Source organism: Mesoplodon densirostris, chromosome 1 (genome assembly GCF_025265405.1).
Source record: "Mesoplodon densirostris isolate mMesDen1 chromosome 1, mMesDen1 primary haplotype, whole genome shotgun sequence".
In the NCBI taxonomy this organism is placed as follows: Eukaryota; Metazoa; Chordata; class Mammalia; order Artiodactyla; family Ziphiidae; genus Mesoplodon; species Mesoplodon densirostris.
The window spans coordinates 49,949,110-49,974,678 of NC_082661.1; the positions used below are offsets into that span (position 1 = coordinate 49,949,110).

A 25,569-nucleotide genomic window follows, 5' to 3' on the forward strand; every position below is an offset into this window, starting at 1 on the left:
GGATGAAGTTCTGGTCCTGTCTGGCCTGGCCCTCTGGTGAGTCCAGGCTGCAGCTGCCAAAGGCGACTCCCCAGGGCACCAGGCATGGCCTGGGCTTCATCAGCCCCTTCCCTAGACCTCAGAGATGTGGGGAATCTGGGCCACCTCCATCCCTAGGGGTTTCTCCACTAGAACACCTCAAAACAACCCTGTCTAAACTGGAAAGCCCTGATGGAAGGCAAGATTTCTCTCCAGCTCCTTTTCCTCCTGCTAAATTCAAGTAAGATTCATGACATGATCGAATTTTAGTAGTTATCATACATACTCACATTTTTCTTCATTAAACCTACTGCTATCCAGGCAAATGTGTGACCACATTATATGCTTACACTCTAGGACTCTCTCTCTTCCCTCTTTCTCTCTCTCTTACATACACCCACAAAGAGATACATACATATATATACATGCATATATATGTATGTGTGTGTGTGTGTGTGTGTATATATATATATACACACACACAGCTGTGAGATGATTACCTAAATCAAACAATGGTTTCTTCTAGATGGTAGCATTTGGGGTGATGTTTTTTTTTTTTTATAAAGGACTGTTATTATTTCCAGTTTTTTTAAAAATTTTTTTTTTAAACCCACATTTGTTTATTTATTTATTTTTGGCTATGTTGGTTCTTCACTTCTGTGCGAGGGCTTTCTCTAGTTGTGGCAAGCGGGGGGTCACTCTTCATTGCGGTGCGCGGGCCTCTCACTATCGAGGCCTCTTTTGTTGCTGGAGCACAGGCTCCAGATGCGCAGGCTCAGTAGCTGTGGCTCACGGGCCCAGTTGTTCCGCGGCATGTGGGATCTTCCCAGACCAGGGCTCGAACCCGTGTCCCCTGCATTAGCAGGCAGATTCTCAACCACTGCGCCACCAGGGAAGCCCTGGGGTGATGTTTTAACTTTCTTATTTATACCTTCTCTTTTTCTTAAATCCTTATAATTAGCATATATCATTATTTTCAAATGTGGCCATCATTATTCCAAAAATATAATAAATAAGATAACATAAATTATATAACTGACTCACTATCTATACCTTAGTGATCATTAGTGGTCGTTCATTTTTTTATGGGTTTTCCTTTCACATCTTTTGGTTTTCCTTGATTTGCACCACTGGTGTTTCCTGCAGTTTAATTTGTTTAAGGTGTCCCACAGGCACTGTGGTGTCACAGATGGCAAATACCCTGGTGGGTCTTAAACAGGGGAAGGGGCGGAGCGGTTTAGGGTGGGTGACATACACAGATCTCTCTTCTGAGCTTCACACCACATGGACATCCATTATTACCATCTCCACCAGAGTCAGCTCCGCCCAGAGCTTTGGACAGGATCAGTTATTCACTGGCGGTCACACACCTAACACAGTGGATGTTTGCCCTCCTTTAGGCCACCAGCATTTGCACCCCCTTTGGATGTTCAGAGAATTGCTCCCCATATGAACCTGTGGGAAACAGACTTACTCAGAAGCAGAGAGGTGGTTAGGAGCTCAGGTTCCAGCTTGAGCCTGCCCACATAGGAAGGCCAGCCCTGCCCCTTCCAGGCTGTGTGACTCTGGGCAACTTACTTCACATCTCTGAGCCTCAGTTTCCTCATTCATGCGATGGACGAGATAATAACACTTTGGGGGCTGTGTAGATTGAATGATTAATCTAGTGCTTGGCCAATGTCAGCTGTAACCATTCCCCCACCATGAAACCAGATGTCCTGGACGTTCACTTTTCCAGCTCCCTGGCTGTGGGGTATGGACAGGTGGTCCTGCCTGGGCCAACCAGAGGCCCCTATGCAGGACTTTTTTTTTTTTTTTATGGAGCAAGTGACCCAGGGAAGCTTGGTAGCAGCAATGGCCAGATGTCCAGTGTGCAGGGCAGCATGGTCATGCCCCGACTTATCAGGGGCAGAAGCAGCACCTTCCAGAGGTGGTTCCCCTGCCTGACCACAGCTGAGGTCCTGCTGAGTAGCTCCTTGCTTCTGCCTACTATTCAGCCTGGGCCCCCTGCTTGCCCACCCAACACTGGGTGCAGCCCTGGCTCCTCTCAAGATATCCTTCTCCGCTTCAACCAGCCACAGACTTTGCTTTCTTACAATGAACTGCACCGTCCATCCCCTCTGCCTTGTCCTGAGGTCCTGGCTCGGTACCTAAATCCCCACCACAGCCTCCTGCCCCATTTCTGTGTTCCGGCCTGTAGCCAGGGCCACTGCTCTGCCATGCAACCTTCTCCCATGTCCCCCCGCTTGAGGACCCCTCAAGGCACCCACTGATGTGCTGTGAGAGGGGCTGGACCAGGCCATCCACCCCCTTTCCCAGGGTATCCCCAGCCACAGACAGGCTGGACCTTCGCCATCAGGATCGTTGCTGGAAGCTTGACCCAGCTCTCAGGCACACGTTGGATCACCAGAGGGTAGGACCCCAGCTCTTCTCCCATCTCACTCACCCCCTACTTCCTGTGTGCCTCCATCTACCGAACAGCCCAACACAAAGCAGACGGCCCCATTTGTGTGTCAGTGAGGGTCATGGCCACCCACACAGCTTTAATGCAATGAAAGGATACAACTTGGAAAGAAAAAGGATACAGCCCGAATCACAGCTGTGGGCAAAGAAACCTGCCTCCAAGGTCCCCAGTGGAGAGCGCTCAACTCACACTTCCTGATTTCTATAGGATTAGCTGCCTAAGGACCTCCTTGCTACCTTGCAGATCAGGGTGGCTGGCAGTGAAAATAGCCTCCTAATCCAAGCAGCTTAGAATAGCAAGGGTATCAGAGGCTACTGGCTTCCTGTCTCCTGCTCCAGGAAAACATAAGATGGCTGGGGAAGAAAAAGTTACATTTAAAGAACAAGAACGGCTACCCTCCTTCCAGAAGGCACTGTCTCCCCAACGCCCATTCAAAATCGCTTTCCAAAAATTCTTCTTTTCTAGGGTGCGGCACAAATCAAAACACATTGGAGAATAATTTGTTTTTAAAATAGAAGTTTTATTCTATGGATTTCCCATCTTACTATATGATGCTTAGACCTCACACATGACTTCTACTACCAAAAACAAAACCAAAATTATACATACAGGCAGGGCATGTAAAACCCCTTCTCTGAAGAGAAGTGGCCTGCAGGGGAGGCATGCTGCCACCAGGGGGCGGCAGCACCTCCCAAGGAAAGAAAGGCTAGGAGGTTTACCTTAGGACAACGCCTGCTGACTTTCACCCCTCTATAGGGTCTCTCCCTGTGCCTAGAGGAACAGGGCCGTACTGTGAGGTTAGCAGGGCCAGGCCCACCACCCAGTTGGTTCAAAGGCTGGGAGCATAACAGAGTTAGGGGTCTCCAGCTGGTGGTTCCTGCCCCTCCCCATGCCACCACCACTAACGTACTTCCTTAAGTCCATGTCATTTTGGCCATCGGTTTTTCAGAGAGACAATTCCACATACGGTCCTGATTTCTGGCCTCTCTTGAGAGCTGCACTTGGCCTGGCACTAAGGAGCCTTCACCTAGGACACATGAGCTCCAGGTGTCAGGGTGACCCTCACCTCCTCTTCCCTCCACTCTCCCCAAGCCCAGTGGGCTACACACACTTTCATTAACATAATTATATAGTCTTTTGAGTAGAATCTGCGGTCTAAGATTCAGGAATTGGCCAGAAGTAGATATGGACCTAGGACCCTGGCCTTGTTAAGGTTTTACTTCTCTTCCAGATAAAAGCAGAAAGAAAAGCAAATCTTGGTTAAAATTGAGAACTAAAATGGATCTGAATTCAGAATGTCTCATTTTAGCCTCATGAGCACATTTGGGGGACTTTTAGAAATCTTAATGGAATGGCTGCTGTTTGGGAGGTCATATATTGAGATATAATTTGCTATTTTTCCAGCCACTATAGGTATTTTCTCTTCCATTGTCCAAAAAGCAAGCCAAGACTTTCTGTTTATTGGCTTAGGGGCTCCTGTGTTACCTGCCTAATGATGGTATTGCCAGAAAACCACCAGGGCTGAGATCCTGGGAGAAGATCCAGAGCACGTTGGAGGATAGAGGCAAAGACACCAACACGGCATGGGGACGCTGCTTGATGCTAAGAGAGGGTATTCTTAGGTGGGAGGTGCTAGGGAATGTTCTGTAAACTGGAGAGACAGGGGAGGGATTTTAAAAAGACAGACTGCCTGTCCTACCAGAATAGGATCACCGGGGCTTCCTTGGTGGCGCAGTGCTTGAGAGTCCGCCTGCCGATGCAGGGGACACGGGTTCGTGCCCTGGTCCAGGAAGATCCCACATGCCACGGAGCGGCTGGGCCCGTGAGCCATGGCCGCGGGGTCTGCGGGTCCAGAGCCTGTGCTCCGCAACGGGAGAGGCCACAACAGTGAGAGGTCCGCGTACCGCAAAAAAAAAAAAAAAAAAAAAAAAAAAAAAAGAATAGGATTACGGTAGAGAACAGATTAAATTAGATATAGAGAATTTAAGGAATGTGATGATTCTTACCCCAGAATTGTCGAGTAAAATTCATACCTGCTGATGTGATGTTCTGTGGCAACATCATCTGCCAACTCTTAACTGGGATGGAAGGTGGCAGAGAGAGTGTGGGCAAAGTCATGATTAAAAGTGACTGATCCCCAGTCGATATAGGAGGGTAGGAGAGAAAAGGGACGAGACAGGCTTCAACTGCCATGGGGACTTTGGGAACGCAGCCTGGTGACAAGTAGGAACTGCCACATTAATAAACTGTAAGTCATCACCTCCATAAGCCATCTTGGCGTCTGTCCATTTGAATGGCTACAAAGCAACTTGCATCTACATCAATTTTTACCAAAATGAACTCCATCTTAAAAAGTTGACTTGGGAGATGTTTTCTTGTGCTTCTTCATAAAATTAATTAACTTTAATTTTTTTTCAAAATGTCTCTCTTGCTTATGAATGATGTGGTCACTATCAGTAATCATTCTGTTTGCAGCCATAGCCGAGGTTCCCAGAGAAGTGTGGGTGGGCCAGGGAAGACACACCATTGTAGACATCTCAGGGGTCCTAGCCTTGACCTCACCACCTCTTGCCCTGCATCGCTTTGCATGTCAGCTCATCATGGACCTCAATGCTCACTGCTATGAAGTCAGGGAATGGACTAGAAATGTAGAATCCCTTTCAATTCTAAATTTCTATTGTTTTAGTATAGTGCACTTATGCCTGTCAAACTGATTTCAAAGAAATTATAGAGCAATCCAACAAGTCAGAGGAGAACAGCTGTGCATCCATTTTAACAGATGTCGAAACCCTTGTGCAAAGCTGGTTTGTCAGGAATGAGGCCAGAACCAGGCATCTCGTTCATTCCTCCCACAGAGGTCTGTTGGATGCCTGCTATTTGCCTACATTGTTCTAGCTGCTGGGGATACAGCAGCGAACAAAACAGCAAAAATCCCTTATGGAACTTACATTCTAGTGATGGGAAATACAAGAAACAAGACAAATCAGTAAAAAGAGTAAGCAAAACGGTGAAAAGTGCTCAAGAGAAGGGCAATAGAAAATGTTGGGGAGGGGAGGAAGGGTGCAAGTTGAAATTGCAGACAGGGAGTCAATGCCTGTCTTAAGTCCCAGTTTTTTCATCGTCCACAATGCCACACAACCTGGCTGGGCTGAGCAGACGCATGGCAGGCTGGGAAGGATGTGAGCACAAGTGGGGCAGTCCTGGGGTCTTATTCTTGTACTGCTTCTCCAGAACCCATGGTCTTAGGGAAGTCACCTGACCTCTTGGAGTTCAGTTTCTTCCGTAGTAAAATGGGAATTAAGTATCTACCTCCTGCAGGACTTCTCTGGTGGCACAGTGGTTGGGAGTCTGCCGGCCAATGCAGGGGACACGGGTTCGAGCCCTGATCTGGGAAGATCCCACCTGCTGCAGAGCAACTAAGTCCGTGTGCCACAACTACTGAGCCTGTGCTCTAGAGCCTACGTGCTGCAACTACTGAGCCCACATGCCGCAACTACTGAAGCCCACGCACCTAGAGCCCGTGCTCCACAACAAGAGAAGCCACCGCAGTGAGAAACCCGCGCACCGCAACAAAGAGCAGCCCCCGCTCGCCGCAACTAGAGAAAGCCCGCGTGCAATGAAGACCCAACACAGCCAAAAATTAAAAATCAATCAATTGATTAATTAATTAATTTAAAAAAGTATCTCCCTCCTGGGCGTATCATGTGGATTAAATGACATAACGTACATCAGTGCATGGGGTGGAGTCTCAGATTCCAACCCCATGAGGTGTCCTCTCCTGCCCCACATGGGACGGCAGCCCTTCTAATTAATCTTCTTCCCCACATGGGATGGCAGGAGAGGGAGGCTCCCCAAAGCTTCAGCCCCCTTATGGGCACAGCCTCCCGGTGGGCAAATTGTAGCCCCACGCAGCTCCTAAAGGGGCCCAGCCTGCAGGGTTCCTGACCTCCTTCAGGGAGGGTGGGGCCTCCAAGTCTCCCTGTAGAAATGGGGGTGCTTCCTTGTTGCCTCTGTGGAGCACTGCTGCTTCCTTCCAGATGCAGAGGAAATGGCTCAGGGGGTCCATCTCCTCTCCTCCAGCCCACGTTTCCTGCTGCAGCCAGAGGCCCCCTGGAAGGGTTTCTTGGAGCCGGCCCTCCAGGGCCCTGGTCCGAACTCCTTTCCTTCGATGCCTTCCTATGTCTCCATCTCAGAGGCCCACCTCCCCACTAAGTCTGCCCCACCTGGGCCTTGGAGAAGCCTCAGACACTATAGCTCAGGACCACCTTCTCCCCAGCACTGCCCTCGCTGTCTGAATCACCAGCTCCTGCTGGACTCTGAGGCTCAGATCACATCCCCACCCCTCAGGAGGCCTCCAGGGGTACCCTCCTCCCCTACCCACAGGTCTGACTTGGGCATGCCCCCCAACGTGCCCAGCACCCCGGCACAGGCCTCTGTTCTGCATCTGTTGCACTGCACCCTAATCATCTCACATCCTGAACAAGGACTGTGTTCGACTCACACAGTGGGTCGAACTCACTGTGCCCCCGGTGGGGCCTGGCACACAATCCGGCACAGCACGGGTGCCCAGGGAGGCCAAGAAATGAATGAATATACCTCTGGCTGTGGAGAATGGGTGGGAGGTGGGGGGAGTGGGAGAGAGAGGGACAGGTGTGGGCTGGGCCAGAGGGGGGACATGCAGCTGCCTTGGGCAAGGTGGGAGCCTGCCGTGGAAATGGAGAGGGGAGGCGGAGTCTGCGGGTGTTTGGATGGCTGGCTCGCTGCTGGCTGAGACCCCCACCAGCTCCTTCCCACCCACAAGCCTGAGCTCTGTGACCGAGGCCCCAAAGGAGGGGTTGGAAACTGCAGGTCAAATGAACGAATCTTGAAAGTGAGGTGGAAACCACTCAAAAGAACTGCAGTGACTTGAAAGAAATTCCAACAAAGGGCTTTCACACAGACTGGCTTGTGTTCCAGCAGAGTTTATGACCTGAGGTTTGCATTGTTAGGAAAAAGGACAAATGTGGATAAACAGCATAGGTACTGAAACTCAACATGCATCAGATAATAAACGGTACCCAGAACTCTCCCAGTCTTCACAATGTCTCAAGCCTTAAGGTTTTGTGCATGCTCACTTCCTGAGAGTTAAGGGGTGTCTGTGCATGTATGCATTGTTTCATTTTCCCATTTTCACGTATTCAGAGTGTGAAGAACCCGGGACCAGGTGTTGGTTGAATTATTGGTCCCAATTCCGCCGGCCCCTGTAGGATTATACACTCACTCATGACTTCCCCATTGGCCATATGCACACCTCACCCCTTAACTTTGGGTTTGGCCATCTACTTGTATTGGCCAACGGGACATTAGTGGAAGGGAGCAAGCAGGGGCTTGGGTTGTGTTTGGGTATTTGGACTTGTCCTGCTGTGCTCTTGGTGTAACCATGAGAGAAGCATGACTGGGCAGCCCAACAGTCCTGAGAGAGAAAGCAACCTTGGAGCCAAGATCAGCCAAGCCCAGCTCAACCCCAGCCAACCCACAGGGCCATGACTGAGAAACAGGGGCTCTGCATTGTTTGCCACTGAAATTTTGTCACTTAACAATAGTTGACTAATGTGGATCATGCTAATAGTACCGTTTACTCTGCGATGACACTGCCGGGCACATGCTGGCCATTTCCCACACGTCTTCCCATACGATCCTGACAACATCCCTCAGACACAGGTGTTACCATCTCTATATTGCAGAGAAGTACGCCGGGACTCAGATAGTTAGAGCAATCTGCCCAGGCTCAGGGCCAGTATGCGAAAGGGCCAAGATCCCAATCCAGGTCTGTCTGCCTCCAAAGCCCATGCTGGGTGCCAGACTTGCTTCCACATGGAGCAAGAGTTACGGGGACGGGAGCACAGCCCTCACTCTTGAAAATGTCAGAAACACTTGATGCCTATTCGTCACCATACCCTGCCATTAGCAAAGCGCATCATTTCACGACTTTACTTCCTTTAAAGCACATCCTGGAGGTGGGTTGACTTTTTCCAATTATGACTGAGCTGTTCATCCTCAAACACCCAAGGAGACGGCCCTGTGGACAACTGTGACTAGTCTTTTCGGAGGAAGGCTCCATGAGCCATCTCAGCCTCACGACCACGTGCTGGACGCCCTTGTTCCAAACCGCCTGCTAACTGTGAGAAGTCATGTGCCGGGAGAGATGGTGGCGTTCGCGGAAGTACTCGTGGCAAACGGGGCACGTGAGGGCCTCTTCTCTCAGCCTCTTAGAATGCAGGTCGGGCCCCATGTGCTCCTTTGTGTGGTGGGACCGCATGTGGAAGACCAGGTCGGAGGTCAGGCGGAAGGAGAGGTTGCACTTGGCGCACCAGTTCTGGGTGGACAGGCCTAGGGAGGTGAGCGTGGCGGGCAGCAGGGCCCGAGAGGCGGTGGAGGAGCACGACGGAGGTGTGGGCATCTGGGCCGTGGCGTGCTTGAGCCACAGCATGGGGTCACCCAGGAAAGTGCCGCAGAGAGGAGCATTTGGTGGCACCATTTGCAGGTTCCAGAAATCACCCACCAAAAGCTTGGAGTTGGAAAGTCGACCCCAGCAACTGACATCTACTGTGTTGATGAGTCCCAGCACCTCCCCCAGGGCGTCTACAGGTCTGCCTTCCTGGAAGACGGAGGCTGGCCCTGGTCTCCCTGCTGGACTCCTGGTTGGCTTGCTGAAGGCACTTCTCTGCTCCCCGCGGGCTCCACTGGGCCACACTGAGAAGCAGGTGATGCTAGCCGGGTCCCTGGGGATGTCCAGGGTCAGCTTCTGGGGCCCAGGCTGGCCTGCAGGGTCACTGTGCACCCTCTCCTGGGCCTGCCTGCCCCCAAGCCTCTTCTTGAGCCGAGGCACCTCCATGAAGGCGCTCTGCCCGTGTTCCCAGCAAGCCTTTCGGGGCATCAGCTTTCCCAGCCTGAGCTTGCCCGGGGCTGCTGACAGCGCCATCTCGGCACAGGCCTCATCCCGGCCACCGCTGACTGGGGCAGCCTCAGAGCCCAGGCAGTTTGTTTTCTCCAGCAGCACTGGCTTGCAGCCCCAGCCCTGCTCGGGTTCACTAAGCTGCCATCTGTTTTCAGCTGAAGGGCTCTGCAGAGCTCCCTTCCCGGCAGCCATGGGGACCGCAGGGCCTGGGCCAGCTGCGCAAGGTGGACGCTCCAACAGCTGTCAGTCTCTGAGGCTTCTGGGACCGGGGAGGGGCCCTGAGATTGAAGGGCTCCCCCTGGTGCTTGGGTTGGCACACTAGGACCACAGGGCTCTGCAGAGAGAGGAAGCAAAAGGCAGTGAGAAGCGTGCTCTCCACTCAGGGACGTACAGGAGCACGCAGGTTGTAGGAACTTATAGAAAGCCTTCTCTCACCTGGGACCTTGGTGTCTCAGGGCAAGTGCTGATAGGAGCATGAACTCAGGGCAGACAAGTGTCCCTGTGAGTCCAGGCTCTGCCAGTCCTCAGCTGTGTGATGTTAGACAAGCAGTCCTTCTAATTAATCTTCTTGGCTAACTTGGCAAGAGACAGTTTTTGTCCTTTGCATCCAAAGAACCCTGACTACTACAGATGCAGCAACTCACCCTGACTCAGAGCACAATGCTTTCACCTCCAGGACTCCATTGGGGGGAAGGACCACAGCGCACAATGCTCCCACCCAGAGGCCAGGCTCAGTACTGCCCCACATCTGTCAACCTCCAGGCAGCAGCTGCTATCTTTTAACAGCGACACAAGGCTTCTACCAGTCAGTCTGACTTGGCTGACAACTCTAATATGTTTGCACCCTGATTTAAAGCAGTTTATGTTCCTTGCTGCTCAGTACGCTAATTTTTCTCCCAAATCATCAGAAACTCCAAGACACTACAAGCACTTGGACACAGGAGCTGCTGTAGCACAGGTGACCAGAGGGGAAAAGCTGGACAGTAACATCCAGACATGGTGGCTTGGGTCTGGAGCTGTTCCTGTTGTCTGCTCCCACACCTGGGGACAGCCATCTATCCACCAGGCCCTGCCCCTGCACCAACTGTGGGTCTCCCTCTCCACTCTTCTGAAGTGACCACAACTGTTCTTCACATGTTCATACACTTGCTTCTGCTCTGCTCACCTGTCAACTGTCAAATGCCTTCTTGGGACAACCTGTTGGGCACTAACAGGTGAATCCGCTTCTGCTTTGCCCTTGAGGCGCTCACGGCTGCAGGGGAGACACACAATGGCCATAAGTGAGGGTGGCACCCAGGAGGAAAGGGAGCCATCAGCCCTTCTGGGAAGACATTCATCCCTGCCCTTCCCTGATCTGCTCCACCAGCAAGTTCTTGAGGCTTGCAAACCCATCTTCAAGCGCCCCCTCAGCTTGTGAGAGCTTTGCTGGACCACACTCAGCTGAGTGTCCCGAGTTTTCATCATTAACAAATACGTCTCCTGAGCCCAGGAGGACCGTGAGGAGGGGACAGCTCCGCTCCCTCCTCACAGGAACATCACTTGAGTCCAACTTAGCTCCTTCCTCTCGCCCCGCCTCCTGCCCCACCTGTAAAAGGAAGCACAGGGGCCTGCCCTCCTTCTCACTATCTTGGCAACAGGAGTCTGTGACACACGTTTTGCATATGTCACCTCCTTCCATCTTCAGCACACCTGGAGGGTCATCACTCTCTTTCACAGATGAAGAGGACCCAAGTCCTGCAATACTAAGCATCTTGCCCCATGTCGCCTGCAAGGATGAGGCACAGCTGGGACTGAAACTCAAGTGTGTGTCCCCAAGCCTGCTTTGGCTGCACTGGCCATGTCGCCCTCCCAGAGCCCCCAGAGGTGAACACCAAGTCAACCATGTGACCCAAACACCAAATGAGGGCATGTGGAGGGTTTAGTTCTCCTTTTCCTGCCTTCTCTCCGACTTCTCCCAAGTTTTACCCCATCAAAAAGTCAAATTCTTTGTCTAACCTCTGAGCTTTAAACAGCTCCTGAGGAAACACATGCCAGACCTACATTTCAGCCCATTCCTCTGTGAGCCTGGTCTTGAGCTTTGTCAAGGACTTACAAGACTGGCCACCAGGGAGAGCTGAGCCTCTCCTAACATCCTTTCCAAACTGAGTCCTCAAAGGGGATGCCACTGACATCAGAGATTAGTGCCCACCAATGTTCCTTGACGAGGAAGAGGCAGTCGCATCACTCCACGAGCTGACCCTGAGATGTCCTTCCCACCTCTCTCAGCCTCGAATTCCCATCACCTGGGATTGGGCTTAATTATCTCCACAGTCCTTTCCAGATCTACCAGTGTATGACTCCAACTGGGATGAAGCCACTTCTCCCCCTTTGTCAAAGAATAACTGGTCTGCTTGAAGCCCTGATGCTGAGCTTCCGTGAGCTCACAAAGACACACGCACACCCAGGCACACTCATACCCTCACACACACTTTCACAGCACATACACACTCACAATCTCATATACACACACTCATATACACATACACTCACATACATACAGTCACATATGTTCACATACACTCAAACACATACACATACTATCACACACTCAAATGCACATACACCATCACACAAACTCCCCCTTTCTCTCGCTCTCTGTCTCTCTGTCTCTCACTGTTCTCCAGATGACAGTTTAGAACCACCTGACGTATCCCATGCCCGGGCAGGAGGCTGCCCTGCTGACCCTGGTCCGGCTGCACCCCTGCATCCCTCTGCACACAGCCCCGCTGCACTACCCTCACAGCTTAGGCAACCTTGTCCAACCACAGCCACGTAGACCCCATTGACAGAACCGTCCGGAGTGCCCTGAGCCACAGATGGGACAACCTTCTCAGGGGTAAAATTTGCAACATGTGGTCTTACTTCAGGATGGAATGTTTGCTAACAGGATGCTTCATGATATAAATATGCAACTCACCACTTCTTGACTATGTAAGTGTCTACATGTCAGAGATGCCAAGAGCTTAACACACCTTATATCATGGAGTTTTCACAACAACCACGTGAGGAAATTTGCAGCTCTCAACCCAAATGTGTTCATCTCCAACCTGCAAGTGCCACAGTGCTAAACTCTGTGTTGCGCCAGCTTGTGGCAGATCTGGCCAACTGCTGAATCCACCCAAAATCGCTTCTGGCAATGTTGTCATCCAAATCTTAACAATGATAATGAGAACGAGGAGGAGGAGGAAGAAAAGGAGGGGACAAGGCACTGACCTGCCAAGGGACCTCAGCCTGCTGCCCACGCTCCCTGCGGGTCACCACCCTCACATGCACCAGCACTGCTGGGTAAGATCACTCGGGCAAATGCAAAGAATGTCCTACCAAACTCCATCTGGGGCCCCATCTAACCTCAGTCCACTCTGCGACCATCATCAGATGGAAGTCTTTCAGATGGAAGATGATGTGAGTCTGCCGTGGCTTGTTCCTGGGGAGCCATGCCAGCTGTTTTTTTTTTTTTTTTTTTTTTTTTTTTTTTTTTTGCGGTATGCGGGCCTCTCACTGTTGTGGCCTCTCCCGTCGCGGAGCACAGGCTCCGGATGCGCAGGCTCAGCGGCCATGGCTCACGGGCCCAGCCGCTCCGTGGCATGTGGGATCTTCCCAGACTGGGGCACGAACCCGTGTCCCCCGCATCAGCAGGCGGACTCTCAACCACTGCGCCACCAGGGAAGCCCCGCCCTGCGGGCTCTTAATGCTCATCTCCTCTTGTCGAGAGATCACAGGCTCTCTCCCATCAGACTTTGAGTCTCATCCAGCTCCAGGCTACATGCACCTCTGCCATGGTCCTCAACTCCTCTCAGGTGACCTCTGCAGATGTGTGAGGGCATCTCTGGGTCACTCCTGGCCCTGGACAGTGAGTTCTGGGTCAGGAGACCACATGCACAGCTGCTCAGGGCTGCCTCTGTCCCCCTTTCCTACATGGACCTACCAACGCCCTTTGCAACTGGAGGCTGGTTCTCTGTCCAGACAATCGCTGGGCAAAGCAGAGCTGCTCCCTCCTCTTTCTCCCTCCACAGACACCAGCAGTTCTGGCAGCGAGTGGATCTATGCAGCCCTTGTTCTTTTGCTCCCATCCAGTATTAAAAGACCGTTGCTGTCCTCCACTCCCCTCAATAGCCTCAGTTCATTCTGGCCTCTCACCCCCTGACACTATTTACTCACCCTTGGCGCTCTATTGTGTGTGTCCTGAGAAGGGACTCTTCTTGTCTTCCTTGGTTCTTTCAGTCTGAGCTCAGCAAGACAACCCTCTGAGTCATACAGACATCCTTCAGTACCACCCATAGTCTTCCTATTGAAAGAACCTAATTTCAATTCCAGGCTCTGAACCTTTTCCCAGCCCTCAGATGATCTTGGCAACCTTCTGAAACTGAGCTCCCCAAGTCAACAGGGTGTCTGACCATGTCCAATCTTCCCTATCAATGGGGATACTTCTGCCTCAGGGTTCAGTCCTCCTGGGCCACCAACCATGATTCTACTGACCAAAACATGAAGTTCTCTGAGAAATGATACCTCACCCACCCCATAGCATAAAAGCACTTGTTTCTCTGTTTAGTATCTATTCCTAGATAATAGGAATCATTGCTTCACCTGAGAAGCACTGGCCACATTCTACCTTTCTGTTCAGGTTCTAACCAGGCCGTCCCAGGAACCTTCCAGCCTCACATCCACATAGAGGTTAAGTGTGTGGGTTCTAGGGTCAGAATGCCGGGATCAAATATAGCTCTGCTCTTACCAATCACATGACCTTGGGCAAGGTGCTGATCTTCTCCCTGCCTCTGATTTCTCATCATGGATCACCTTGGTGCCCACTTCATCAGGTGGTTGTGAAGATTATAATGGATTAACATGTCTAGAGTGCTAAAGAGCCTGGCTCAATAAATGTTAGGTAGCATCAATTTATTATCGCACTAGTTTTGAAGCTTAGAGACAGCCTCAAGGTTGCCTACCCTCCATTCATGCCCCTCCAGGGACCAGCGCACAAGAGTGTTTAACAAGTGACCAGATGGCCTGGGCAGTTTCCTCCTCCCCCCTCCACTTACAGTAGAACTCTTTGCAAACAACTGAACGACAGCATGTTACTGAGATGTCTGCAGATACTTACCACCCCAAGTCAGCTGGTCAGCCTCCAGCTGTCCCAAGCTGCAGCTCGGAAATTAGGTCTTATTTAGTGACACCATCTACACCAACGGTGCCTTCCTGTGCTGCCTTCCTCTTCAGCTAAAACAAATGAGAACAGAAAAAAATCTCCTGTGCCCCAATTCTTTGGTTTCCCCAGACTCTGGAGATGCTTCTCACACCTTTTTGGAAGATTTCTAAGGATAATCATCCATCTACCTCTTCCACATGTGGATTGTGAGGTGCTGTGTTTTCCTGAAAAGGAAAACACACGTTTTCTAGACATCCACCTAGCCCTAGAACCCCGAGAAAATGAAAAATTGCAGAGTTGTCCAGGCCTTCCTGGAGGCTGGCTGGTTGTGCCATGAGGTGGGAAAGAGGACTTCCCAGCCAGCCCTCGAAGGCTCCATGTCCATCTATGCCCACATCCCTCTAGCAGCAATGCCTGCTATGTCCAAGCAAAACCAAATGCAGGATTCTCAGGATGTAGCCAGCTCCCAGGCCCACTGTGAGGTCAGCTGTGGCCCTAACACAGCTTGGCCACATGGACCAATTCCTGTGGCAGCCTTCAGAGGAAAAGGCCATGGTTTGTACAACAGACTACTCAGCCAGACTCTACAATAGCATCATTAGCTAGAAAGAAGAGATGCAGCCTATTGAGGAAGGAAAAAAAATCTAAAAGCACTGCAGCTCAAGACTTAGCCTTGAATCAAAAAAAAAAAAAAAAAAAAAAGATGTGATCATCTGTTTTAAAGAAAAGTTGTCACCGCCTATTTTTTGAAAAAGATATCTGCTAAGCAAAGCAGGCAGGATGGTTCTAAATCATTGGAAAAGCAACCCCTCCCCCTCCCCTCCCAAAATTCTAATACATGGGAAGTCAGCGGTTAAATGATGTGAAAGACAATTTAACTCTTCAATCCAGAGAACAGTCTCCCAAATCAAAGTGCCATGCTTATACCTATGAATGTGTCCAACGTTCTTTGATACAAAGTGGGAAAAAATTTCTTTCAATAAACACACTGAAATCCTCTTCCATCATTTTTAATTTTTGTTCAATTCTGTGTGATTTATCTATTGACAAATTTCCTTTTGCATATCAACCAAAAAGTTAAATAAGCTGAATTATCACTAAAAATCATAACAAACTCAAAGGACAGGTTAAGTTAATTATAAGAACGAAAAGCTTCAAGTGTTGGGCAGTAATTAGCAGCTTTAAAACCAAACAAGTTTTCTTTTTCCAACTTAATATATATATATATATTATGTATGTGTATGTGCGTGTTTGAACATACAGCTATACATGACATAAGAATACCATCAAATAATGAAATCATGTCTCCCTGATAAGATTATATTTTTAAGAAGCAAAATATTGCTTTGCTATTTAATACTTTCTACTTTATTTCTCACAAATGAACCAGATTTGTTTTTCTGTATTTCTTCACTTAGTATGTATCTAAGACAATCTTTGATATGATGATGAAACATTTTCACTGTGTACACAAAAACAGTAATTTCCAATACCACAATAATTGTTATAAAAAGTCTGAATCAGTTAACAGTAATTATGGAACCTAATTTTTGCACACCACCAGCATTGACAAGTATATAATTTAGAAATTTATAGTTAATTTCTTATTTCAACTGTCACCCAAATGTTTCACATGCAAAGCCCTGGCCTATTGTCTTCCCATAGCTGCTCTCTGAGTCCCACCCTCATTCTCCCTACCAACCTAGTCTTGCACTGCCTCCACAGAAGGATGGTGTGGGCCCCCATGTTCCCTAAATGATCCTGCAAGATTTAGCTTCCTGGTGCTGTCTGTGTCTGTAACTAAAGGCAAAATGCCAAGAAAAGGATTCATTCAATGCCTTGTCTCGAAAGCCAAGTATGTCTTTCAGCCCACCCTGAAAACTCAGAGATTTACAACTTGATCCTTCATGTATTTTTCCCACAACAGGCACTGAACAGGTTACATGCCCAGATCTTTGGATATAATCTGTTGGAGAAAGGATCTGGGGCAAATGCATCGTTCTTACCCCCTGCCCAGTACAAGCCCTGGCTGAGAATAACGGAGCGGCACAGGGTGGGTGAATGGATGAATTAAAAGAATTGCAGCCGGAAAAAGTCGACCTAGCGGAAAAAACAAAAATCCAAGGTGGAATTCTTGATGGCGAGAAGGAAAAAGGGAAGAAGGGGGGAGGAGAGAGAGAGAGAGGGAGAGAAGAAGAAGAAAAAACAGAGAAAGGGAAGGACAGGGGACACAAGTAATAAAAAGATGGGTAGGAAAAAGTGAGACAGATGAGAGAAAAATACAGAAGAGGCAAGGAGACAAAAGACAGAGGCAGAGGGCAGGGACAGGAGTAGCACGGGAGAAAAAAAAAAAAAAAAAAAAGGAACGATGGAGAAAGCTGGTGGCAGAGGGAAGAGAAGAACCGGACAGTCAAGGGCAGGACTGAGAACCTGCCCTGGGGAAAAGCCAGTAGAAATGAGATGACTCCCGACCCCCACGCCCACTCGCGGGTCCGTCCCGGTGGGCAGGACAGCGCGTCTCACCTCGGCTCTCGCGCGGCGCTGGGCGCTGGGGACGCGCTGGCAGCCCCGGCCGCCTCCAGGTCGGGGGAGTGACACGCGCGTCGGAACTTGGCGCGCGAGCCCTGGGGGGCCGGCCAGACCCCGCCTTCCCGGGCTGCCCCCGCCTCTGGGGCGGGGCCTCGGGCACCGCCCAGTTCCTAGGGGTCCGCGGGCCTTGGGGGAGGGGCCTGTGAGTGGGCTGAATCCGCAGAAAGGGGCGCCCAGGAGACCCGCTTCCCGGGCACCGCCCGCAGCAGATCTGGACGCCGGAGTGCACGCCGGCTGCGCGCCCACTCGGCTGGGCCCGGCCCTCCCGCGAGTCCAGCTCCGCAAACCCCGGCCCGCCGTCCCCGCTGGTTCAGGCCTTGCCCCGCGCCTCCCAGGTGCGGGACTGAGGAGGGTGCCCTGGCGCGGACCTGCCTTTGGAGGTGGCCCTCGGGCCACGGCGGAGGCTGCACTTGCCGCTGCTCACTCGCCCTGTGCGCCGCGACTTCTACCCTCTTGGGTCTCAGGGACCCGGGCAACAGCCTGGTTGTCAGTGCAGGTGTTCCGTGTCCTGCGACTGCGGATCCTCCGTGCTGCCCAGAGACCCCATCAGCGCGTTGGACTCTCCTTCCGCCTCCAGGCTGAGCGGCCACGCACGCTCCATCTTTGTGGAGCACTGAGAAACTTCCAGACTTCACTGGAGCTGATCCTCGGCCTTTCAGCCTTTCCTGAGCCTCCTCAGTTCTGAAATGGCAGCATTGTGCCAGATAATGGTGAGTTCTGTGATTTCACAGAATGCAAAGGTGTCCGGGAACTTAACTACCCATGGAGGGAGGGACAGGTCAGGGCCTAAAGGGTGGGGACAGGAGGGAATGCCTTCTAAGTGACTACATTCATGCCAGGTCTTGGACTACCTAGGACATTTCCCTGTAGTGAGGGTGAGAGGAGATAGGAGTGGGGTCTCAGGTAACCAGAATTGTTGCAGTGGCAGCCAGGTGTACGAGTCACATTGTTTGAGCCCAGAAGAGGGGCAGAGCAGGCTAGATAGGGGAAGAGGGAATCCTTGAGGAACTGAGAGGGAGCCCTGAGTCCCCGCTCCTTCCTTCCTTCCTTCAGTCACTCCGTAACTGCTCTGGATGCCCCTGAGAGGAGAGGGTGTGGAGACATAAGGAGACAAAGCTCTGTGCTTTCCCCAAAGGGTTGGGAGCATATAGTACACAGATAAGATTGTAAAGGAACAAAATTATGATGAGTCTGAGGTGGGCAAAATGAGATTCAGAACAGACAGTAAAGCTCTGAGTAACCGTCCCCAAAACAAACATTTTCTTCTGTGAAGAGAACCCGTTAATGAATAAGGACCTGAGAGATCAAATCCCAAATGTACAGCTCACTCAGCCTTAGTAAAATTATAGAATGTCTAGGACAAACCTTGAAAATAATCTGTCCACTTAGAATCCTGTATCTAACTGAACTGTTATTCAAGAATGAACACAAAACAGAGATCTTTTCGGAGGTACAAAGCCTAAGTTGAACACCCTCACAACCTTGGTGAAGGAACCACTAAAGAATGTATTTCAGAAGGAAGGAAACTGAACCCAGAGGAAAGGAGAGAGTGTCAAGAAACCATGACTGGAAGTCCAAGATCAAGGTGTCAGCAGAGTTGGTTTCTGATGAGACCTCTCTTCCTGGATTTCGGTGGCCCCCTTCCTTCTGTGTCCCCCACTGCCTTTTCACTGTGACTGTGTGAAGGACAGCACTGGTGTCTCTTCCTTTTCTTAGGAGGACACTAGACCTATAGGATTAGGGCCTAACACTTATGACCTCACTTAACCGTAATTATCTCCTGAAAGGCCTGACGTCCAAGTGCAATAACATTAAGGATTAGGGCTCAATATATGAATTTGGGAGGAAGGGCACAATTCAGTCCATAGCATTCAGTAAATATTAAATAAATTGTATCAGTAGTTTAAAGACTTTACACCAAGAAAACACCAGATATAGGAGATATCCTACCAAATATTCAAGAAGCAGACTATTGTGATCACATTCAAAGTCTTCCCAAAGACAACATAAAACACTCCCAAGTGCAGTTCAGGAGGCTAGTCTTACTAGTAGTAATATCTAGTAATATCAAATCCAGATAAGAGCAGCACAAAAATAGGAAATTACAGGCCAACCTCTCTCCTGAGCATAGGCAAAAAAATCTAAACTAATACTAAATTCAATCCAGCAGTGTTTAAAACATATCATGGCCAATTTGGGTCTATTTACAATATGTTAATATTGTTTCAGATGCATTCATTTACCATATTAATAGATTACTGGAGAAAAATATATACTTCTCACAAAACATACAGAAAATTTTAGATAAAATTCAGGACTTGTTCATGATATCTAGCACACCAAGAATATTAGTGAAATACCCTTATCTGATAAAGGATTTCTACCAAAAGCTTTCAATAAATATCATTCTTAACGGTGATGTGTTAGAGGCATTCTCTTTAAAATCAAGAATGCCTCCATCATAGCTCTATTCGTTGAAGAAGTAATCAAGACAGTGTTTTTTAATTTTTATTTTTATACTGACCCAATGGATTTTACAGTTAAATCTTTAGAATAAGAGAGCTTAGCAAGTTGAGTGAATATATCAACCAATAAATACATTGCTTCCCAATACCAATAAACAGTTTAAAACTCTATTTCAAAATGCCATTTACACTAGCAGCAAAAATATAAGGTATTTAGAGAAGGCACTTACAAAAGAAGTGAAGATCTTCATAGGGAAATAGAAATGAAAAGCATTGAAAAAGACCTAAATAAATGAAGACAGTGCCATGTTCACTGATAAGAGGACTCCTGATTGCAGATTCAAATCCCTCCAAAGGTATATGTATATATGTTGATATCATAAACAAATATCAAGAGGGTTTTGGTGGAGTGGAGACTTGAAGAGTTGATTCTAAAATTTGCATGAACGAGCAAATGGCCAACAAGTACCCTAAGAAAAATTAGGTGGGTGATTTACCCTGTACTATCAAGGCTTGCTGTAGCACTCTGCGTATGTTAGGTTAGGTAACTGAACACCATGTGTATCAGGTTCTACTGGGTTATCTTCAGTAACAAAACCCACCAAATCTAATCAGCTGAAAGCACAAACTTTATTTCCCGCTCGTATATCTCACTCTCCCACATATACATGTCCATCCCAGGTTCCCAAGAGGGACCAGCACATCACAGTTACTCAGCTACCAGGCTGTTGGATTCACCTGAGTCACACCTGGATTCTTAAAGATTCTGTCCAGAAGTGGCACGTGTAACTTCTATTAACGTTTCCTTGGTGGAATCAAGTCCAAGCCTGCCATGAGTGTGGCAGGGAAGCGGTCCTCCTCTGCAAGAGGAAGGGACAGTGAGGAACAGTAATACAGTTGTTCACACAATAATTTAGACAGTGTGGTTTCAACACTTTCAATGTAAACCAATAGACGGATAAAGACAATGGAACAGAGAGCACAGAACCAGGCCCACAACTATATGGAATTTGAAACACATCAGAGGTGACATAGAAATCATGAAGGAAAAAATGGGATAGACAACAAATGATGCTGGGACAGTTTACTCTAAATATGGGAAACATGAAATCAGATCCCTGGCAAGAATCAGACTTATAAATTAATTCCAGATGGATTCAAGACACCAGTGTGAACTCTTTAAAACTTTTAAGATAAAATCTTTAAATCTTTTAAAACTTTTAAGTTTTAAATCTTTAAAACTTTTAAGATAAAATCTGTTTCAGCTTAACAGGGAAGGATTTCTTAAATAAGATACAAAGAGTGCAAATCTTAACAGTTTCACTTAAAAGTGACAAATTCAACATTTGTCATTAAAATTAAGAACTTGTAAAAGAATACAGATATATACATAGAATACAAGAACATATATATATATATATATATATATATATATACGTATTCAGGAATACATATATGTAAATACATATATGTAAATATATGTATTCCTGAATCACTTTGCTGTACACCTGAAACTGACACAACACTGTAAATCAACTATACTTCAATAAAAAAATTAAGAACTTCTGTTTTATTAAAAGGCATTAAATAGAGTGAAAAAAGAGCCACACACTGAAGAAGATCTTTGCAACAACTGACAAAAGATTAATATCCTAAATATACAAGGAATTCTAAGGAATCAATATGAAAGAAAAACAACTGAATTGGAGAATGGATACAGGCATTTCACAAAGGAGGGAAAATGAATTACCTGAAATCTGTTGAATAGAAGACCAATCCCATCAGTAATGAGGGGAATGCAAATTAAGACCAAAACAGACGTTGAATCAATAGAAAAATATATAAAAATATGACAATAGCAAGTATCATGAAGGATGTGAAGCAAGGAAAACCTAATAGGCTCTAGGGAGAAGTATACCAGATTTCATCAATTCCAAATATTATTTATTTAAGATATTCCATTATTTAAAATATCACTCAAGCAACAAGAACTACGAAAATCACCAACACAGTGCATTTGACCATTTTTGTATTTTCATTATACATATTGAAAGATCTATTTTAGACTTATTACAAATGACTTTTAGCATATATCACTCTTCTTTTGTGCATACAAAAGAAAACAAACTAAATGGGTTAAAGTATTTCTAAAAATTTTTACATTCACAGCCTGAGTTTTTGAAACACTTTTGACTCAAAGTTGTTAATGCCCAATGTTGATCCATGGAGAAGAGAGAGGCCATCCCCGTTCAGCCCTTTCTGATTTCTAGTCACAGAATTTGTGGGCATAATATAAAAGTTCTTGTTCTATGTCACTCAGTTTGTGGTGGTTTGTTAAACAGCAGAAGATAACTGGCCTGCCCTTCAGTCACAAGGGACTTTGACATCCTTGCAGGACCTTCTTCCCCTTCTAGATCCTCCCATCCACTGGGTCACACGAATGACCACGGCAACATGCTACACTCCCAGTTCCTGGACCTCCTCCCCCACAGCTATGCCTCATCTAAGCCACCTCAGCTGCCCTCTTTCAGCTGACAAGAAGGCAGGATTCCTCCAGGATCTTAATGGCCACCTGAGAGGGTTTGGGATGAGGAACAAACGGAGGCCTCATCTTACTGCCCCTCCAAAGAGCCCCTGACTCCCCCCTGGGATTGTCAACAGGCAGGACACTGAGCAGAGCTGCAGGTCACAAAGTCACCATGCCAACCTTTCTGTCCATCATAAGTGACATCATAAGGGAATTCTGCCTCCTTGGGGCTGGGGGCAGGCCGAGCAGGTAGTGGGCCATCGCCCAAGGCTAGCGATCTTTGCCTCTTCTGCCCTTAGGACAGGTACAAGGGGAGGCTCAGAGTGCCCCGTCGTTAGAGGGCTGCAGGGGTGGAGGCTGCGGCCTGAGGTGGCCTGGAGTGACCAGGGTCCAACGGGACTGTAGGTACAGCCAGGTGAATGGAGAGTGGCTGGCCCTGGATGCCCAGCCCTGGGCTCTTCCTGTTGCTGTTGCTGCTGAGTGCAGGGAGCTTCCAGCATAGCATCCCGAACTGGAGAAATTTCCACCACCTTGACCTTGGCTGGAGAACCATTGACCGCTCCCTCAACCCAGAGTGGAGAAGCGTCCACAGGGTCACCAGTCAACACAGGAGCAAAGCAAACAAGTTGTATGACTGCGATGGTGTCTTCGACCTCTACATCATCTTGGATGCGTGAGTGGCCTTCCCATCTGGCCCCCGTGCTTCTCGAGGCACCACTGTCACCAAGGTTACTGATGGCAAGAAGTGGTCCAGGGGGATTCCAGGCTCTGAGAGAGGGGAGGCAAGGACAGTCTTGGTCAGACCCAAGGAACAGACCTCTGTGGCCTCCTTGTTCCTGGACAGAAAGCAAGCCCCAGGCATTTATTTCCTGGGGCTCTTACTTCTGGAAAGGAAAAAGGTCACCATAAGGTTTCTCAATGGCTCTCAGTCTCTCCATCAACTTGACCTGGATCTGTGACCTGCATGCCCCTTAAACAGCTGGAGGGGCAGGCAATTGCTAGAGGCTGCCTTCTCAGCAGTTGTGAGAAGCTCACAGCGCATTTGGGTTTCTTTTCTTTTCTTTCTTTCTTTCTGTTTTTTTTTTTTTTTTTTTTTTTTTTACCCAAATAACCTCTGTTTTTACTGGGCCCCAGAGAGATTGGTGTATCATCTGTTAGGCATTCTCATAGTGTCACTGCTTAGAAAGTCCTTTGCTTTGCTGCTTTCTTTGACAACTTGGAGACCCACGTTACAATTTGTGTGCACTTTCAGAACAGTTTGGTCTGTCTGAGTGTGGCCCTGGGAAACCTGTGCTGTGCATTAATTACCTTCTGGCCCTCAAAGAAGGAAAGGGAGGGGTGAATCCTCAGGCTGGAGAGATTGCCTTGGTTCCAATTTCAACTCCTCTGTGGGGCTGAGGATAAAGCTTACATTTAGTAGTAACAGTGGCATGACTCTTAATATCATTGAAATATTTTATGGTTTCCAAAGTCCATCACTGCACATCTGTCATCCTCAAAACAATCCTGGGAAGTAAAGTGGGAAGGTATATGCATATGCAATCTCCTGGGAAGGGGAACAGGCTCCTAGAGGTTGGATGAGGTATGACAGAAGCTGGTGGGGGTGACAGGACTGAATCCTGCTGGATTCTGCAAGTGGGAGGAGGAGCTGTGGGTGTCCAGGAAAGGGACCTACACACCCATTTCCCAGCCCCAGGCCATCAGAGAAGAGTAGGCCTACAGCACGGCCATTGTGGGCCAGGCTAGGCTTGTGTGAAAACACAGCAAATTCCTCAGTTCCAGAGAAATAACACTGTCTCTCTGGGACCTGTGCTCACTCAGTCTGGTTATAGAAAGCCTTGCTGTCTTCGAAACCATCTTGATGAGAATATTTGGAGGTTGAGGACAAATTCCCTCCTGATGTCCCCTGCTACTCTTGGGGAGAGGGGACTAATGACCACTGAGGAGGCAGCCCCAGCTTTGCAGTCAGGCAGACTCCACTCATCATCAGTCATGCGGCCTAGGGCAAGTCGCCTCACCTCTCTCTGCCTCAGTGTCCCCATCTGTACAATGGGGCCTTCATACCCACCTCACCAGGTTGGGATGGGGATGAAGGGGAGTTTATATGGTTTGCCCAGCATGTGTCAGATGCAGTCGTGGAGGATGAGCATAAAACAAACTTCCAGGGAAGGCAGAGTCACACACCCTGGGAACTCCCCAGCACTGCAGGGACCCCTGATCCAGCCCTGACTCCGTGGCTCACTCTCTCTGCATGTGCCCTTTGTGGGGAGGTGGGGTGTGGGTCAGACACCTCTGCTGGTGGCACTCCCAAGGTTCTCTGGATCTTTTATCCATTGGTGAGCAGTCTTATCCATTCTCTCATTCCCTTGTTCATCCACTCACTGAAATAATTACTGGAAAACTGCTATACGCCAGTCACTGTTTTGGGCAGTGGGGATAAGGCATCAAACAAAACTTGAAAAAGTCCTTGTTCTCTTGGAGCTTTCATTGTAGGAGGCAAGAAATAAATCAAAGAGGAACTAGGGTATTAGCTGGGGATAAATCAGAGATGGGGGGAGACAGGACAGGAGGATGAGAAGTGCTGAGGGAGGATCAGAAGTGCTGAAGAAGTGCTCAGGAAAGGCTATGCTGACAGACTGGGGCAGTGTGGGGGAAGCTTTGGTGATTTTTGAGCAGAGGAGATGTGTGATTGGATCATGTTTAAAAGGGCCACAGTTGAAGGACGCAAGAATAGAGCCTTCCGGGAGACCAGTGAGGGGCCTGGCGCAGGGATCCAGGGAGGATATGATGGTGGTGTGGACCAGTAGGTATGGGTGGCAATGATGAGTGGACAGATTCTGGAGCTATTTTGAAATTAGAGGCCACAGGATTCCAGAGAGTGTGGATGGGGGGAAAGCCAGGTGTGTCCCTAGATTGGGAATAGGGGTAGGGGATGAAAGCAGTTTCATCACCATGTCTTCATCATTATGTGAATAAGTATTATTATCCCTATTTTACAGATGAGGCAAGGAGGTAGCTCAAGGCCGGGGGATGACCCACCAAAGCCTCCGTATAGAATACACGGATCCAGAATTTGAACTCTGGAATCTTAGTCTTTTTTTTCAACAGTTTGATTATAGTGTGCCTTGATGTGGATCTTTTTATTTTATTGCATTTGGAGTTAGTTGAGGTTCTTGGAAATTGTACGATCATGTCTTTCATCTAATTTTGGACATTTTTGGATGTTATTTCTTCAAATAATGTTTCTGCTTCTTTTTCTTATTTGCTTCAAGAATTCGTACAATATGTTTGTTGGTCTGCTTAAGCATGTCCTACAGGTCCCTTAGACTCCGACCACTTTTTTTTTTTACAACTTTATTGGAGTATAATTGCTTCACAATGGTGTGT

The 25,569-nt window shown here is 48.5% G+C and overlaps 1 protein-coding gene across 1 annotated transcript; it reads right to left on the reverse strand.

The window, feature by feature from the left end:
* Positions 1 to 8,636: 8,636 nt before the first annotated feature.
* On the reverse strand, positions 8,637 to 9,611 carry ZNF488 (zinc finger protein 488). Its single transcript, XM_060079556.1, has one exon. It carries the CDS (start codon positions 9,609 to 9,611, stop codon positions 8,637 to 8,639), a length of 975 nt encoding a protein of 324 aa, XP_059935539.1.
* Between the last annotated feature and the right edge of the window lie 15,958 nt (positions 9,612 to 25,569).

Excerpts from the sequence above, each read along its gene's own strand:
- ZNF488 (XM_060079556.1), bottom strand. The coding sequence starts at position 9,611 with ATGGCTGCCGGGAAGGGAGCTCTGCAGAGCCCTTCAGCTGAAAACAGA.